Source organism: Hemicordylus capensis, chromosome 2 (genome assembly GCF_027244095.1).
Source record: "Hemicordylus capensis ecotype Gifberg chromosome 2, rHemCap1.1.pri, whole genome shotgun sequence".
Classification (NCBI taxonomy): domain Eukaryota; kingdom Metazoa; phylum Chordata; class Lepidosauria; order Squamata; family Cordylidae; genus Hemicordylus; species Hemicordylus capensis.
Genome location: NC_069658.1, coordinates 29,545,087 through 29,563,716, shown reverse-complemented (window position 1 = coordinate 29,563,716; position 18,630 = coordinate 29,545,087). Strand labels below are relative to the sequence as shown.

Genomic DNA, 18,630 nt, shown 5'->3' with positions numbered 1-18,630 from the left:
CCCCAGCGAGGCGGGGTGAGGCGGCGGGGCCGGGCCCGGCCGCGGAGACGAGGCAGCGGGCCTGATGGCGGCACTCTGGGGCCGGCCAGGCCCGCTGGCGGCGGCGGCTGCACTCTGCCCCGCCGGAGACGGGGGGGTGGGAGGAGAGAGAGAGGTAGCCTGGCCTGGCCGGGCCGAGCCGCGGAAGCAAGGCGGTGGGACTGGCCGAGGCGAGGCGGCGGTGGCCGCACTCGGCCCCCGCAGGGCGGCGGCGGCTGCACGGGTCAGCTAGTATACAATATTTGCAGACATCTAAAGCTCCCTTATACTGAGTTGGACCACTGGTGTATCCAGCTCAATATAATGACGTTTGGCCATTGTGGCTGGGGATGATGAGAGTTGTACAACAACTGGGGACCAATGCCTGGTCTTGATGGACTGGCCAAGTTTTTTGGGTGGACTGCAGCCTTCTGTGCCTCCTGAAAATAGGGTGGCAGTTTTACTACTGCGCCACCAGGGGCTCTATTTCCATTTCCATTGTGCAAGGGGAGGGAGAGTCGATTGTAGCTAATCTCCCCTGCTCCTCTACAGCAGGACTGTACTTCAGCCCTCCAGCTACTTTTGGACTAAAATTCCCATCACCCAGCTACAGTAGTCAGGGATTATGGGAGCTGTAATGCAACATCTGCAAAAGGGCCAAATTTGTGCAGCCCTTCATTACAGCCCTCTGTGCCTCCTGCAAATATGTCCTGAGGGTTGGGGGACCCTCAGGGACACATTGCTGGGAGGAACAGGCAGCTGTACGTGCATGTGTGTGGGGAGTGTGGAGACAGAAAAAATGACCCACTTCCTTTGTGCAAAGAAAGACACTCTCTGCCAGTGAAATGTTAGTCTCATTTTTTAATAATCTTATTTGAGGAGCTTTCATCAACTAGTAAAACAGCTGCATGAGCTCAGCACCAAACTGCAAATGGCTAGAACTCCCACCACCCTGTGCCCTATTCTTTCCTTTTCCCCAAATGGGAAAATCCCCCAAAGTGTAAGCATGCCTAAGGCCCCACACTGGAGGCTATCAGAGGAAGCGATAATTCATCAGGAAAAAGCCAGTGGTTGAGTAGCCTTGTTGGTTTCAAGAGAAGCACTCTAATTTGTACATCAGTTCAATGATGTGTGTTCTTAAACTGGGAGATGCTCTGAAATGTTGGGTTTTTGTTTTTTTAAAAAATTACATAGTCACAGAAATACTGAGGTATAAGCCTTCTTTCAGCTTATTATTATTTTCTTGGGAACCTACAACACCACCCAGCTAAATAATAAGTCAACCTGGTTTACTTAAAATAGCCCAATATGAGCTTTGCGTTTTTTGTATTCCACTCATGTCCTCTTAAAGGTCCTTCACACATGGCCACGTATTTCAGCAACATCCTCTTTCCTATGTCTCGGAAGTCCAGAACTTCACCGTGTGAGCTGCAGGGTGGTTTGCTATTCGATTGCGAATCTCTGCTTGACCTCGATTGCTTTTCTTTTTCTTCTCCAAAGTAATTCAGTCCCCAATAACACATTTCTCCTGCATACATCATCGCCAGTAGATGGGTATCACTAAAAACGCCTGCCAAAGGGGTGGGGGGGGGGAAGATGGTGAACATTGAGCAAACATTCAGAGAATCAGACGTACATCCTTGCACAGATATAGCCAAGAAGACTATATCTATGCCAGGGCCATGATCCAGCCAAAATGAAGTAAGATAGCCACATCTGCAGCCCCTTATTCAACTTATGTATATTTGCATTGCACTATTTGTTACATAGGAAGCTGCCAATTTAGCTCAGTATTGTCTGGACTGGAAGAGCCTCCCCAGGATTTCAGGCAGGAATCTTTCCCAGCTGTCCCTGGAGTCAGATGCCAGGGATTGCATGCAAAGCAAATGCTCTACTACTGAGCTAGAATTAGATGGCACCTTCTTTGCACAATATTTAGAACCTAAATTAGAACCTTCAAGGATCAGGGTGGAGGGGAAGTTTGGGGCTCAAAAAGAGCTGGAGAGGGCAGCAGCTGGTGCTTTGAAGCAGGAAGAGAAGGAAAGGGCTGCTGTGCATACAGAAGGTCCAAACTTTGTGGGGGGGGGGAGGATAGGGGGAATCCCACCCCTGCAAAAATATTTACCATCATGGAGCAGTCTAGCTGTGTCTGCATCCTGAAACAAGGTCTCTTCATTCGGGTTAACAGGACTTCTTAAACCAAGCATCTTCACCAAGTATTGGATTCCTTCATTAAGAAACTGCATGAGAAGAGAGAGAATTGACTATTACATTTGATGCAAGTCCTCCAGAGAGACTTTGGAGCTCAGCTCCACTGAGACATTATGTTCCACACTTATATGAGTGCACAGTGAACACAAGCTGTGCACTTCCTATCTATACTATGCCTTTTGCCCTATTCAGACATTATATTGTACAAGCATATAGATGTCTGTACACTCATACATTTGAGTGAATGTGTGTACCTGTGTTCATTTTTAACTGGACAGGCCCCTCAAATGCATGCTACAGGCAGGAAGTATACTGCTGTATCTGCGTTCAACATAGTGAGAAAATAACTGTACCTGTGTATACTATACACTCTCTGTACAGATGGTCAACATAATTGTCTGAATATTTTTTGAGAGACCTGTTTTGAGGGACCTGTACCCAGGTTCTCTTTTTAACACACAGGTACAGTCATTTATACAAAAATCATGTATGAGTGTACAGTTTTATGCACTAGTACAATGTCATATCTGAACAGGGCTCGCACCCTAAGCCAAGATCTCAGTTGTTTGTCACTGGAAGTACAAGAGTATCCAATTCCTTCCACAACAACTCTCCCACAATCATCTTTCTCCCTACTCCTCTTTCTGGCTTGCAGCTATGGTGGTGTGTCAGACACAAGAACCCTATTCGGACATTTTTTTAAATCCTGTGTAAAAGTGTCTCAAAACATGTCCTTGTTTGGGCGTGAATGACTATATATGTGTCAATTTCAAAAGCAAACGTGGGTGCAGGCCCCTTCAGATACAGATAGCAAATGTGCTACTGTACACACGTTCAACATGAAGTGCAAATAGGGCTTAAGAAGCACTGAGAATGTAGTTTTTCTAGCACTATAGGGTGGGAATTCAGTTCAAGTCCTAGAAAAACTTTTGGGTCAAGTACTTGTTACACACAGAGGTGAGAGTAAAAAACCAGCTGGATTTGGTTTCTGAGCCATAATGGGATAACCGGTTACAACTGCACAGGCCTCTAGTGACTCAGTTGACCCTACATCCCATTTTTTATTCCATTTTTACATCTGTTCTATTTTAAATTGGAGAGGAGAGCTGGTCTTGTGGTAGCAAGCATGACTTGTCCACTTAGCTAAGCAGGGTCCATCCTGGTTGCATATTGATGGGAGACTTGATGTGTGAGCATTGTAAGATATTCCTCTTAGGAGATGGAGTCGCTTTGGGGAGATCAGAAGGTTCCATGTTCCCTCCATGGCATCTCCAAGATAGGGCTGAGAGAGACTCCTGCCTGAAACTTTGGAGAAGCTGCTGCCAGTCTGTGTAGACAATACTGAGCTAGATAGACCAATGGTCTGACTCAATATATGGCAGCTTCCTGTATTCCTAAATTATGTACACTGAATTGGGGTACACATATCAGGTGGTATGTAATTATGACATTAAAATAAATACTATTATTCCACAGAGGGTTAGGCACAGTAAATTTGGGCCTAAATACTCTCATTTTCCGAGTTTGCAAATGACAGCTAGTTTAGTTCCAGACAGACATGTTACCAAATAATTTTGACTCCAAACCACTTAAAGCCTATTGGAAAGTGGAATGTTGAGGTTATTTTAGGAAATTCCAGTTGCTCTTATAGCGGCAGATTATTTTATTATGGCTGCCATAAACACACATGGGTGGGTTGTTGTTTTTTTACCTTTTTGAGTGACTCGGTCTTCTCCAGCAACCACTCTCTCCTTCCTTTAACTGTGTGACAAAACATGTAGAGCAAGGCTCCTCTCCTCCAGTAGAGACATTCCAGTAATTCTATACCAAGGACAGCAAGGGGCTGAAACAAGACCATTATAATTAAAGCCCTTGAATTGGACAAACCTAGTCCAGTTTTCATGCTTCCTGCAGATAGTGTGAACTTCAGTTAGAAATCAGTGGTCTCATTCACATCTAGGCTAAATGTGGGTTACAAACCTTAGCTTGATTGTGTGAACCCACACCAAGGAGGAATTCTCTGATTCATCTCAGGCCATTATCCAACTTGGCATGGGTTCACACCATCACACCAAGTTCAGTAACCCACATTAAACCTAGATTTTGACGAATGTGTAAACCAGGCCAGTACGTTTCATGCCTGTATTTATCCACAGCTGCTGAACAATGTACAGTACTTACAGGTATGGAAGACACCTGTGCTGCTGACCTGGAAGAGCGGGGCCACTGAGGCAACCAGTGGTAGCATTATGAGTGTGACCATATTTATTCCCATTCTCATACATCGGGAAAACTGCAGTAACGCCCGTAGTGCAACCACTGCATAATGCTGCTTCCAGGTCTTCAACAGCGGCCACAGCATCGTCTTCAATACCTGTAAGTACTGCCCACTTCAACCAACATATGGCAGATTTTTATTCAAAAGAGATAGAGAAAGTATGTTGATTTATAATGAATGTCCTTGCCAAGCCACATCCACTGAAGAGAAACAAATCCTTGCAAGAATGTTGTGGATGACCTCTAGTACTTGGTCATCGATATACTTGGACAGATACTCCCTACGGAGCACCTGAGCTGATGGCTTGTGACAGAAGGAGTACACTTATTTTAAAAAGTTGGGAATCCCTGTTCTAGAAATGCATTAGGATAAACTAATTAGACCCTTTTTTAAAATACTGAAAAATTTATTTTAAAAACATTTTATTTTCTAAAACATATTTTAGAAATAGCTACCTGTGACTGCTTTGCATTGATTCATCCCTCTATCCATGGTGTACTTTGATGCATGTCCACCCTCAAAATTTTGGCTATGGGCTTGACAATGTCAAACTTAAATCACTGAAATAAGAGGCTTTGGACATGTTTTTGTTGCTGCTGCTACACATTAAAACTAGGCATGGGGGTGCGGGTGAGTATTACAAGTTTTGCCTAAGGCTTAGTACTCACTTCTTGAGATGTGCCACTTTCTTTAATCAAGATTTCTGGCTCTGAAAGCGCGTTAATCAATTCCTCAACCTTCTGTAGAGAGGACTCTTCTGGAAATTCTTTATCTACAAGCTGGTTTTCTTCAAAATATGTGATATCCAAGATTGCCTACAGAAAGGTGGAGAACACAAGTTTGTACGCTATGATTTGCTCACTCCTTCCCAACTGACAGTTCAGCCTGCTGAGATAAGCTCTGGCCTCTACTAAGTAAACGTGGCTTCTCTTTGTTTTGTTTTGGTTTTTTCCCCACATTTATACCTTGCCTACAAGGTAATCAGAGTTCTCCCAGGGTAGCTTACAAAGATGAACACAAAAATATACAATCATCAATAAAATTACCTATCTTCTCTTACTCTCCTCTTTCATGAGCAAGAGGAGACAGAAAGCTTCGGCTTTTGTTTCTGAACAAACCAGTTCCCCATGCTTCTGAAACTGTGGTTTATTAAAACACATCGGGATCAAGTTGTGGTTGGCTGCCGCAATTTGTTTACTAAATACAGCCAGGAAACTGTAGTTTGTTCCACCTTCAGAGGTAACTGTCCTTGGTTCAAAAACAAGAGTGGAAACTTTCAAAAAACTCCTTTTGTATGTGGGAGAAAAGAGCAGTGCATGTGAGTTAAAGGCTGCCAAAGCTTGTTCTCATAGTGCTAACTCACAGTTGTTGTTACTACTACTACTACTCTGAGGGTGGAGGCCACCTCCAACCTCAGAGGCAAGATGCCTCTAAATACCAGTTGCAGGTGAGTAACAGTAGGAGAGAGGGCATGCCTTCAGCTCTTGCCTGTGAACTTCCTAGAGGCATCTGGTGGGCCACTGTGTGAAACAGGATGCTGGACTAGATAGGCCTTGGGCCTGATGCGCAGAGCTGTTCTTATGTACAGCTTTTCAACAGAAGTTTCCAAAGTGGCTTACATAGAAAAGTAATAAGAAAGACGGTTCCCTATACCCAAAAGGCTCAAGAACTAAAAAGAAACAAAAAGGTAGACTTCAACAAACACCACCGGAGGAATGCTGTGCTGGGATTGGATAGAGCAGGCCTGCTCAACTTAGGCAGCCCAGCTGTTTTTAAACTACAATTCCCATAAGCCCCAGCCACAGTGGTCAATAGCCAGGGATTATGGGAATTTTAGGCCAACATCTACAGAGGGAAGTTGAGCAGCCCTGGGGTAGAGCATTATATATGAAATGTGCCATTTTCTTTTAAGCACGTTAGGAATTACGGTGCAATACCTGTGTATAATGCTGAAAGATGATGGAAAGTGTGCAGTTTTCTCCAGCTTCTTGAAAAAGGTCTTTCAAGTTTTCCAGCGTAGCAGAAGCTTGCATTAAGAAGGCATCTGTTGATGAAAGAAGACCAAATATTTTTTTTTAAATCCCTCATTAAAACAAAGCAAAACTAACAATGAAATCAAAGTACAACAGCATTCCTTCAATGCTAGTCAGTGTGGCATTGTAATATACACAGCCTGAAACGTACATCTAGCAAAGCATCCTCAAGGATAAAATTGTAAAGCACCTAGAAGAACAGGCCCTGCTGGGAGTGAGCCAGCATGGCTTCCGCAAAGGTAAATCTTGCCTCACCAACCTTTTGGATTTCTTTGAGGGTGTCAACGAGTGTATGGATCAAGGTGATCCAGTTGACATAGTATACCGGGATTTCCAAAAAGCTTTTGACAAAGTTCCTCATCAAAGACTCCTGAGGAAATTTAGCAGTCATGGCATAAGGGGACAGGTACATGTGTGGATTGCTAACTGGCTGAAAGACAGGAAACAGAGGGTAGGTATAAATGGAGAGTTTTCACAATGGAGGGAAGTAAGAAGTGGGGTCCCCCAGGGATATGTACTGGGACCGGTGCTTTTTAATTTATTCATAAATGATCTAGAAGCAGGGGTAAGTAGCGAGGTGGCCAAATTCGCAGATGATACCAAACTCTTCTAGGTAGTGAAATCCAAAACGGATTGTGAGCAGCTCCAAAAGGATCTCTCCAAACTGGGGGAGTGAGCGACAAAATGGCAAACGCAGTTCAATGTTAGCAAGTGTAAAGTGATGCACATTGGGACAAAACCCCCCAAATTCAAGTATATGCTGATGGGATCTGAGCTGTCAGTGACTGACCAGGAGAGGGATCTAGGGGTCATGGTGGACAGCTCGTTGAAAGTGTCGACTCAATGTGTGGCAGCTGTGAAAAAGGCAAATTCAGTGCTAGGGATCATTAGAAAGGGAATTGAAAATAAAACTGCTAATATTATAATGCCCTTATACAAAACTATGGTGCGACCACACTTGGAGTACTGCGTACAATTCTGGTCACCACATCTTAAAAAGGACATTGTAGAACTGGAAAAGGTGCAGAAGAGGGCAACCAAGATGATCAGGGGCTTAGGTCACCTTTCTTATGAGGCAAGACTACAACACCTGGGGCTTTTTAGCTTAGAAAAAAGATGACTGTGGGGAGACCTGATAGAGGTCTATAAAATCATGCATGGTTTGGAGAATTTGGAGAGAGAGAAATTCTTTTCCCTCTCACACAACACTAGAACCATGGGTCACTCCATGAAATTGATTGCCATGAGGTCTAGGACCAACAAATGGAAGTACTTTTTCACATAATGCGTGATCCACTTGTGGAACTCTCTGCCATAGGACGTAGTGACAGCCAACAACCTGGATGGCTTTAAGAGGGGTTTGGATAACTTCATGGAGGAAAGGTCTATTGACGGCTACTAGTCGGAGGGCTATAGGCCACCTCCAGTCTCAAAAGGCAGGATAGCTCTGAGAACCAGTTGCAGGGGAGTAATGGCAGGAGAGAGGGCACACCCTCAGCTCCTGCCTGTGGCTTCCAGCAGCATCTGGTGGGCCACTGTGAGAAACAGGATGCTGGACTAGATGGTCCTTGGGCCTGATCCAGCAGGGCTGTTCTTATGTTCAATGGATGCAGTTCTTTCCTTTAAAACATGCTACTTATTGTGGACAGCTTAACATTAAGCCAAGTGGCATAAAACTTTCTCTTGTTAAATTTTAATTATTACAATCAAAATTAGAGCAGATAAAGCATGCATGCCTAGGACAGGCTTTCCATTCTCCTTCACTTTGTAGCAGACAAGAAGGTGAAGTGGAAAAAAAGATTTTTTTTAAAAGCACCAGATGTTTAGGGAGAAAGGAAAAGTAATATAGGAGTATTACATAAATATATGAATCAATAATCATTGACTTTACCCACCTATAAAATGGGACCAATGCAACAACTCAAGTGGATTGTAGCAAGAATGCACAATGTACAGGTTACACTTCACATGCTATGGCAGCCTTTCAACTTCTTTCAGGGCAGAGCTTGTTTTTGAATACACATGTACAACAAAGTGCTGCAGTACATCCCTAAAGTGTATGTGTTACCGAAGCCTCTGCCTGAACATGATGAAAGTTCTAGGCTCTTTCCCCCTCAGGAGTAGAAGCAGTTGTGACCAGTGTTTCTTCTAAAAGGGATTCTCAGATGTTGATGACTACAATTCCCAGCATCCCCAGCTGCAACAGCTTTTGCTTGGGGATTATGGAAGTCGTGGTCCACAACATCTGGGAATCCCTGTTAGGGGGAACACTGGTTGTAACTCGTCTTGAGGGAGTATTCTTCAAGCTGAGCCATTTCCTATCTCTGTTCCAGCCCTCTTCCCTCCTCCCCCATGTCTCCAAATTCCATTAACTACACCCATCTCCCTCTCTGTTAACCACACTGAGTCCACAAACATTCCCTCCCATTGACATATGCAGGTAGTTGGTAGGCAGGGGGGTTAGTCCCTTACCATTTTTTCCTTCAAAATTTTTGGACACCAACATATCTGAAGAGACCCTGAGTCTCCCCAAACCTCCCACTTGCCCACCGATGCTCTGGATGTCCATCCAGATGGATCATAATGTTCTCAGCTCTTTCAGAAATAGTTATAAGCAGGGGTGTAGTGGAGCAGGAACGCACAGGAATGGACCACTGGTACTTCTCAGCTTCTCTGGCAAGCACGGCCATGGGGGCTGTCATGGAGAGCTCTGAATTTGCAACTACATCATTGGTTATAAAATAATCATTTGTGTAGCATAAGCCTATTACATTAAACCACATAGATGCCTAATAATCAGAAGGAGAGGGCCCGAAAAACTAAAGCTCCAGTCATTATTGGAATACGGCAACAGCAGTGGACATTAACAGTGGCAGATTTCTAGGACAAGGCTTAGGCCAGAGGGACCCGGAGCAGACATGGATGAAGGCTAGCTGTGGCTGTAGTATCTCCCCTAGGTAAGCTGTTAGGCATACTCGCAACCAGTCACTTTGTTGGCCTGACCTTGGGCCTGAAGGAGCAGGGGACAAAGTAGGTTTATAAGCCGCCTTTATCCAGACAAGACTGCAACAAACTCTGGGCAGCTTGCACTTAGAAAACAGAAAGCGAAGCCACACCCAAGCAAACACAACCTAATCTTAAAGAGACAAGACATATATACTACAGGGGCTACTGCTCCGTGCGCTGAGCACTCTGCATATCCTACTTTCACACATTCCAAGCCTGATCTCTGGAACTATGTGGGAAAGAAATTCTGGCTCTAAATAAAATCAGATGTTCCCAAACTCTGAATGGCAGAGGGGCCTTGGGTGAGAAGCCATAAGGCGAAGGCGAGGCAATGCTGTCAAGGCTGGCCCACGAAGCTCTCCTCTTACCGGCAGGTTCCCCGTCTTTGAGCAAGCGGTGCAGCCGCTCCTCGAGCCCCGCAAGCCGCTGCTGCAGGTAAGGGGCAAGGCTCGCCCCAGCCATCTGGAGCCCAGGCTCAGCTGCCACCACTCGCGTCACGTGATCTCGCCCGCCAGCCCTCTCACGTGACTGCGCTTCCCTTGCTCCTCGTCAAGCGCCAGGCGATGCCTCCGGGAGCAGGGGGACGGCCTAAGCGAAGGCGTGTCTCCTGGTATGCGCCCCATTGGATAGAAAGGAACACAGGACCGGGGTGGGAAGACTGGCAAGAAACCGGGTTGTAGTGTGGAGAGACACGCCGAGGTGGACTAGAGTTGCCAACTGACTCGCAAAAGCCCGTCCTGCTCTGCTCTTCTGCTTCCAGCAGAACCCTGATCTGCAGAAATGTGCAGGCGGCGGAGCTTTGCTCGGCGCTGAGTCTAGGATCGCTTGCTCACGATTGTCGCTCAAACGGCTGTTAAAGAGACAGCCGCTTCAGGAATTAGCAGCCCTAGTAGTGGAAATGATTGTTTTACTAATCATGACGGGTGCTTGCGAATTGTTCGTTTTATCCGCAAATCAAAAGTAGTTAGTAAACGAGTACGCAGGTGGGTACGTAGAACTCGAAGACTGGTCGGCTTGTTGGAGGGAGCCGCTGCATTTCTAGAAGCATACATTAATGGGAAAGCAATTATTTCTTCAAAATCACATTTCTTCAAAACCAACATAAGCTTCTTTCTAACACAAATTTTATACATATGTATAAACTGAGTTTAGCAGAAAATTGTGTATACCTGGAAATAAATGACTGGTATATTGTTCTCTAAGGGTGATTAATCATCATCACTGTTCTCTAAGGGTGATTAATCACCTGCTGTTCCAGCCTGCCATGCCTTGTGTAATAGTTAATAAAGTTGTGGCCCTTTTCATCCATACTAAGTCTACATGTCTTCTTGAGCTGGGGTTTGGGGACAATGTTTAATTTTTGTTTTAAAATGTTTTTAAATTGTTAATTGTTGTGTTACTGTTTTTAATTTGTTTTAGCTTTCATTGTTTTACAAGTTTGTTTTAATTGTAAACCGCCCTGAGCCGTTTTGGAAAGGCGGTATATAAATCAATCAATCAATCAATCAATCAATCAATCAAACAAACAAATATTACTCAAAAAGATGTCTCAAGAAGATGTTAGGCATACAATGAATAAAAGACATTGTGCATTTACCTGGGAGTAAGTCCCACTGAACATGCTCCCAAGTATTATGTCTTATGAGGAAATATGCACAGGATTGTGCTGGGAGTTGCCTTGGACACAACTTGCCACACTGACTTGTGAAGATAACATAAATTCAGCATATATTGTAGTTCATTCTAGCCCTTGAAATACAGCAGGAAAATAAACTTTTAATTTAAAACTTCATTCCAGGAGATTAATGCAAGCATGTTTCTGGAAACAATTCTCATGAATATTCATACCTCTCTTCTCCTTGGATTATTTCCAACATCACCCTAATCAAGTTAGCTTTGTCACGGACCTTAAGAGTTTAGTTAAGATTTAAGTATATTATATGGCTAGTGTGTGTAATGATTACCTTATAGCAGACCTAACTTGGTTCCTTTCCTCTTAATAACTGTGGCAAATTATCTCCATTCAACAACAGAAGTTCAAAATTCCAGTTACCGCTGCATGCAAAATATTGCCTAAAGTGGGTAATGTTTCTTGCTGGCTGATGCAATAATGGTATTCACAGTGTTGGAAAAAACATATTTCAAAACTTTCAACATTCTGGGGATGATGTATGGTGTGTGAAATGTAGCATGAACTTACTTCCCATAGTTACTTCTTTACATTTTGGACATAATCCAGCAAGTTAATCATGGCTACAGGTACTGCAAGTTTTTGACACTTATTTAGGAGAAAGTCTCATTGAACAGAGCTAGCATGGTGTAGTGGTTAGAGTGCTGGACTAGGACCAGGGAGATCCGAGTTCAAATCCCCATTCAGCCATGATACTTGCTGGGTGACTCTGGGCCAGTCACTTCTCTCTCAGCCTAACCTTCTTCACAGGGTTGTTGTGGGGATAAACATAACCATGTACTGGGCTCCGTGGAGGAAGAGTGGAATATAAATGTAAATAAATAAAAATAAAAAAAACTCAGAGGGTTTTGAATACTTCTGAACTTCTGAATAAAACTTCTGAATAAGCTTGCATAGGACTGAGTTGAATGTCCCCACTGTATTGTATTGTATATTGAAAATAATACAATAATTGCCTCTAATGAAAGTCCCATTGATTTCAGTAGGGCCAAAAGCACATATGAGAGCCAAATGACACATGATGCAGTAGATCTCCTGCCCAATTCACACATTCAAAACATGTATCACAATATATGTGGTCAATGCTCTGTATTTTTTAGTCTGGCTTCCCTATTGACTGTTAAAATGAATGCATGCACAACCATGCACATGAGACTGTGCACATACAAACACCTGAACATGCATGTCATCTCACCTGTGACTGTGGAATCTCACATGAGACTGTGCAGATATATACAAACACCTATAGGTGTGTGCAATAACCTTCTTGACTTCAGAGTGACCAGTGGGTGTAGAATCCAAGGAAAAAGGGTTCTCTCTAAGGAAAAGGAAATATGCAAGGACAAGGCAGTGGAGTGAATCAGGATGGAATAGTAATAGTTTAATGAAATAGATATTATGTACCGAGAGACAAGTGCAGACTACTCTTCAGTTCTCTTGATGCTGGCTGTTTGTTAGCCCCACCTCTCCTCCAGAATACAAGCAACTAAAGCCCCATTCAAAAGCTGGCCTGGATCAAGGAATGGATTAACCAAAAAAAACCCTCCACCATGGACTGCTGATTTGCTCAGCAAACAGTGGTTTAACACTTAAAATTTAATCATTTCCCTTTGCTATTGCTTCTGTTTAAATACCCTCCCCTATTAAGAATATTATATTGTTTGTTCAGCACAGCAATTAGCAGTTTGCAATTTCAATGGGGGAAATAGTATATGGGAAGGAATTAAGAACCTCTCACCCACATTGTTGTTTCCCCAATCAAAATAAATCATTTATTGATTTGCGTTATTTATTTGATTTATATACCACAATTCCAAAAATGGCTCAGGGCAGTTATCATCCAGGTTTGTTTTTTAAACATTATTATAGACCAGAAGCTAAATGCACAAAGATAATCAGCTAAATTGCCTACAGTGGACAAATCCCCATGAAAATTAGCAAACTCCCCTCACCTATTTTTAAATGTAAAAAAATGTCAGGAGACTGAATCACAGTCCCACATATCACATCACAATTAATTAATTAATTAAAACTAATTAATTTATTGTGATTAATGTACATTAATCACAATTAACTTTTGCTGGATTGTGGTCATTGGCTGTTGGGTTGCTAATTTGCAACCACCAACTTCAATGCACATTTCTTTATAAAATCTGGGTAATGAGAGGAAACACTGGGACACAAGATGATGGAATGCATACAATAGCTTGGGTTCTTTAGGAACCCTTGCTACATTTTAGCTGAATTTATTCAGAACAATGGGTTAATTCCAGGCAGGGAAAGTCAAGGAGATGCAACGACTAGTTTAAAATGCTGTTTAGGCAGGAAGACAGAGGCCTTGTACTTTATTGAGAAGTAACCTGAAAGCACTCTACCACAGTCAGTTCAACAAGGTGGGACAGAAAGCTCCAGCAACTCCTCAGAGGTTATGGAAATAAGGACAAGCTGTGAGACAAATGATACAATTTCTTTTCACAGAGGATAAAAACTAAGGTGGCCAGGCAGCACTTAAGAGGACAGGATAAAATTCAAAATGTTAGCCTGGAGAGAGGGTTGCCCCTTTCATAAGGTGAGGCAAGGCAATTACTGGGGTACCAGCCAGATAGCAAAATGCCATCTGCCACCATTAGAGCAGTTATTTGGGACCAGTCTGACTCTTGCAAGCCTTTCAAGGAGTGCTTTCCACACTCCTTGCAAAGTCTGCAAGAAGCACAAGGAGAGAAAAGAAGGTTGCTGGTCACTCACCTTCCCTTCCCCTTGTCCCCTGTAATACTGCCAAAATTTTCAAGGGTTGGTTTTGAAAGGAGGCTGGGGCTGGCCCACATCAGGGGTCTGGGAAAGGCAGCATTTGGTGTTTTGCCTCAGGTGCTGCAGTACCCAGCAAGCCAGCATGATGTCGTGGTGAGAGTGTTAGACTAGGACCAGGGAGACCAGAGTTCAAAACCCGGCTCAGCCATGGAACTCACCGGATGACTGTGGGCAGTCACTTATCTCTCGGCCCATCCTGCCTCACAAGATTATTATGATTGTTTAAACATAAAGCATAGGAGAGGAGAGCTGGTTTTGTGGTAGCAAGCATTACTTGTCCACTTAGCTAAGCAGGGTCTGCCCTGCTTGCATATGAAAGGGAGACTAGAAGTGTGAGCACTGTAAGATAATTCCCCTCAGGGGATGGAGCTGCTCTGGGAAGAGCAGAAGGTTCCAAGTTCCCTCCCAGGCATCTCCAAGATAGGGCTGAGAGATTCCTGCCTGCAACCTTGGAGAAGCCGCTGCCAGTCTGTGAAGTCAATACTGAGCCAGATAGACCAATGGTCTGACTCAGTATATGGCAGCTTCCTATGTTCCATGTACATTGCTCTGGCTCTTCGGAGGAGGACAGGATATAAATGTGAAAATAAATGAATAAATAGCAATGCAATATAAAGTAGTACACAGGGGAGAGGGGGGAAAGGACCACATGCAAGAGAGGATAACTACCTAGGGAATTCTGAGGATTTGGGGGACCGTATAGTGAATAACAAATGGACAAAGAGTCACAAATGTGATAGTCGGGCCTTCCTGCTCTTAAGAACATAAACAGCCCTGCTGGATCAGGCCCAAAGCCCATCTAGTCCAGCATCCTGTTTCACATAGTGGCCCACCAGATGCCCCTGAAAAACCAAGAGGTGAGGGCGTGCCCTCTCTCCTGCTGTTGCTCCCCTGCAACTGGTATTTGGAGGCATTTGGAGTAAACTCTTCAGTTGTCCACACATGGTGGTGGTGCTCACATGTTGCACCAATGCTTATTGTTGCTAAGCTGTAAAATATAGCATTAGAAGGTGGCCATAATGCATACCAAAAATGCCTGTATATAACTGTGCATCCATTTAATTAGCCCTTTGCACAGGTATATCTAAACATGGAGACCTGATCCCTACTCCTGCTTTGAGTCTTACTTTCCCTAAATTTATCTTCTGCCTCTTAAATGGAAAAAACAACAACCCCACCATGGTGCATGACTAGGTATTAAATGTTGGTTTCCAATGGTATCTTCAGACTGTCACACTCCTGCCAAATAGAAGCTGAACAGAAGGGTATTGTGCTGCCCAACGTGCCCTCCTAGTATGTCAGGGCTCTACAATAAAATCAGCACAATCTGGCAGCAAGTAATGGAGCACATGCACCTGGGTGTGTGAGTCATTAAAGCGAAAAACACTTGTAAAATGTGAAATATCTCTCTTGAACACATATGGTTGCCAATCCACGAGGACTGGCTCTAGTCTCTAGGAATCGACATCCATTTCTAGCCTGATTCAGACATTATGTTTTACAGATGTCTACACACGTGTACATGACTGTTTGTGTGAATGGCCGTACCTGTGTTGATTTTAAAAGTGAACCTGGATACAGGCCTTTCAAATGCATGGTACAGATAGGAAGTGTACATCTGTTCCTGTGTTCAACATAACAAGTGGATGACTGTACTTTTATATAGGTCTCTGCCCATCTACACTGTACACTCATTGTACGAGTGTTGAACCTAACGTGTGAATGGGCCTTCTGAATGACCATTTTGAGTGTGGCAGCCATGATTTCAAATCATGGACATGCCTGTCGTCATGGTTACAGCACTATCTTCTTCAGACAAACTGCTGGAACTATGAACAGCACGAAAGGAGATTAGTGCTGTGCCAGGTGGGACTTCCAGAGCACTTCTGGACAGGCAATTAAGACTAACGTCTGAATAGGGTTTGTAGCTGCATACGGATCTGTATCTGTGTACACTGTACACTCGTTGTACAAATGCTGAAGATCATGGGTGAATAGTGTCACTCTGAATCTCTGTGTGTATGAAAATTATTTATTACATTTTTATCCTGTCCTTCGACCAAGGAACTTAGGGGGTATGCACACTGCTACCCCTTTATCATTACAACAACAGGTTAGATTGAGAGAGTGCCTGGACTATTACCCAGTGAGTTTCAGAAGACTGGTCTCCCAAGTCCTAGGTCAGACCCAGGTTCAAATGTCCACTCTGACAAACTATTTTTGGAGATATTCCCCATCCCGGCCAATGTGTTGAGGGGTGTGAGCAGAGAAACATGCAAAACCCTCACACAGCAGAGTATGCTGGGTTGGTAAAGAAGTTTCTCTCAATATCAGACGATGAGATATAGAACATAAAGACTATCTGCCTCTGGATATCAAGCCCTTCGCATCTCCAGCATTCCTTCCAATAGTCACTTGGGAACTTATTCTGCCGATTCCTGGAGGTTCCTTCCAGGCCAGTCGCTGCTGCAAGCTTAGCAAGCCCGCGTGGGACAAAATGCGCCCAGGCCCGCAAGAGCCTTTAGGCCTTCTAGGCTAGGGTAGCCCCGCTCTTTCCCTCCCAGTCTTGCAGGGGTTAAGGCAGACGTCAGTGGGAGCGGCAGCCGAGCCCCTCGCTCTTCCCCGGTGCGACCGCAACGCCTCCCGTTTGCCAGCCCAGGCGCGGGTTTTTCCAGCAGCATCGCAAGGAGGGGGCTGGGCATCAGCGGCCGCCTCCTTATCTCCGCCGCCGCCAACCGCGCCGGCTCCTTCCTCGCCTTGCCCGCTGCAAACACCCGAAGATGGCGGCCCAGAGTCTCCTCGCCCGGCTCAGCCGATGTCTCCCGGCCGCTTCCCGCCCGAGCCCCCGACTTGGAACCCTGCAGGTCCTGCTGAGCGCCCAGACCAAGGTAAGGCGTGGTGGTGGTGCAGGTGGAGGAGCCGAGGGAGCCCCGGCCTGGGTTGCTGCTCAGTCAGCAGAGCAGAGCCTGGGTCCTCCTGATGCGGGCTTACTCGGAAGTAAGCGCCAGGGTTTCATTCGGCGGCGTTTACTTCCAGGCTGAGTTTGCAGCAGGGTCGCAGCTTTAATCCGGTTGCCAGTTTCGGACCCACTGCCGGCCCCTTCGTCAGCTCTGCTGCAATTACCGGTAGCAGCTGCAGCAGGAGGCGAGATCTATTTTGCGCCCTACCATGCTCAAGCTAGCTGCTGATTTCTGCAGGTCATCATCCAGGCTCCCCTAGAAGCTGGGCCTGTCGGTTTTCCTGTGCTGTTGGCAACCCTGGACGTAACCTTAAATAGAAACTAGTCCTACTGACACTTCCTCGCCTTCTGTTGTGCGCCTCTAATCGCGCCCTACTGACATTTCCTTGCCCTCTGCTGCGTGTCTCTCTCCGGCTGGCTGAGCTGGCCTGTTTCCCTTTGTTTCTCCCTTTGCCAGATTCCCCCCTGCCGCGGGGCTTTTTCTCCCGCTTGGCTTGTTATGGTGAATATTTCGGTGCTGGGGGAAAAAGATCCCGCGATCTACTACGGAATGAATGGCGCTCCTGTATCCTCGGGGATGAATGACAGGCCGGCGGGTTACCTGTAGCGGGGCCTTCTCGTTTGCAAACAAAAAGGCTCATGTGTTGAGCTGACCTTGGGGAAGAAGGGAGGAGATGTTTGCTTTCATGGCCTGAAGTCGGGTCTTATTCTCTGTATTTCTTCCTCTCTCCCTTTTCTTATTCGCTTGTACCTTGACAAGGTACAAGATGGGTGTGTGTGTGTGGGGGGGAGGCAAGGTAGGCCCAAAAGCACTCTTTGCACCTGTAAGTGGGTGTTGGTTACATCTTTGAAGTAATGGGGACTATACCTTTCCCACATCACATTCAGACTGATTTTATGTGCCCTTTCTCAACAAAGTTTGGGATAGTATGCATAGATTTCTTCTGCCCACTCCCATTTTATGCTAACAGCAGTCCTATGAGGTAGTTTTGGCAGAGAGAAAGTGACTGGCTCAAGGTCAGTCACTGTCTGACCCGGTGAGCTACATAGCTAAGTGGGGATTTGAATAAGGCATCCTAGTCCCGTGCCCTAACCATTAACCCATTCAGGCTTGCATGCAACCTGGTCTTATGCATATTTACTTGGGAGTAAGCACCACTGCTGTTAAACGAGGCACACTGCCAAGTAAGTGTGTGAAGAATTGTAGTTTAAAGTGCAGGCACTTCTTTCCTGTGAGATGATAGGTTTTGCATATGTAGGATTCTTACAGAATGTGCTATAGTGAGGATTTTTATTCAGTCTTGCACAAGCAAGTGAAGCTGGGTTTCAGAGAGGATTGGTGTCCTCATCCTTTCCTGGGTAGCAAAGCCCAGTGACTTCACTGAAACTTTTTGTACAAGTTGGTATGTGTTAGGATTGCAGTCACCACCAGTTTCCAGTTCTTCCTGATTCTGCAGTGTTTGGATTCAGCCCTAATCTGGGGACCTTGGCAATGACCTGAAAGACCTGCTTCTGATCCGAGGGAGAGAGAGATGGCAGGGTGGGCTGTGTTAGTGTTGAATGAAATATATCCGCACGCGAGTGACTGTTTCTCTTTACTTAGTCAGAGGCTTTACTTAGAGAATCC

General features: G+C 44.9%; 2 protein-coding genes across 5 annotated transcripts in view; one reads left to right on the top strand and one right to left on the bottom strand.

Annotated features, from left to right (window-relative positions):
- Positions 1–864: 864 nt before the first annotated feature.
- On the bottom strand, positions 865–12,453 carry RIMOC1 (RAB7A interacting MON1-CCZ1 complex subunit 1). Of its 2 annotated transcripts, none has more exons than XM_053292776.1 (6): positions 12,432–12,453; positions 6,445–6,551; positions 5,176–5,322; positions 3,941–4,072; positions 2,144–2,258; positions 865–1,588 (listed from the first exon to the last, which is right to left on the bottom strand). In XM_053292776.1, the coding sequence occupies exons 2-6, from the start codon at positions 6,538–6,540 to the stop codon at positions 1,308–1,310; spliced, it is 771 nt and encodes a 256-aa protein (XP_053148751.1). In that variant the 5' UTR covers positions 6,541–6,551; positions 12,432–12,453; the 3' UTR covers positions 865–1,307. The 2 variants fall into 2 exon arrangements, with proteins under 2 accessions (XP_053148751.1, XP_053148750.1); XM_053292775.1 differs by lacking the exon at positions 12,432–12,453 and adding an exon at positions 9,915–10,156.
- A 4,134-nt stretch (positions 12,454–16,587) lies between these two features.
- Positions 16,588–18,630, top strand: part of OXCT1 (3-oxoacid CoA-transferase 1) — a 99,120-nt gene continuing 97,077 nt past the window's right edge. Inside the window, exon 1 of one of the 3 annotated variants that reach the window (XM_053292771.1) lies at positions 16,588–16,932. In XM_053292771.1, the coding sequence (XP_053148746.1) occupies positions 16,825–16,932 (108 nt within the window). In that variant the 5' untranslated portion in view covers positions 16,588–16,824. The other 2 variants (XM_053292772.1, XM_053292773.1) reach the window with 2 other exon arrangements.

Bases quoted from the DNA above. Each gene is read 5' to 3' on its own strand.
- RIMOC1 (XM_053292775.1), bottom strand. From the start codon at position 10,008: ATGGCTGGGGCGAGCCTTGCCCCTTACCTGCAGCAGCGGCTTGCGGGG. The intron at 4,073-5,175 runs GTGAGTACTAAG...GTCTTGTTTCAG, and splicing joins AAAGTGGCACATCTCAAGAA to CCCCTTGCTGTCCTTGGTAT. The intron at 1,589-2,143 runs GTAAATATTTTT...CCCCTTTGGCAG, and splicing joins AGCTAGACTGCTCCATGATG to GCGTTTTTAGTGATACCCAT.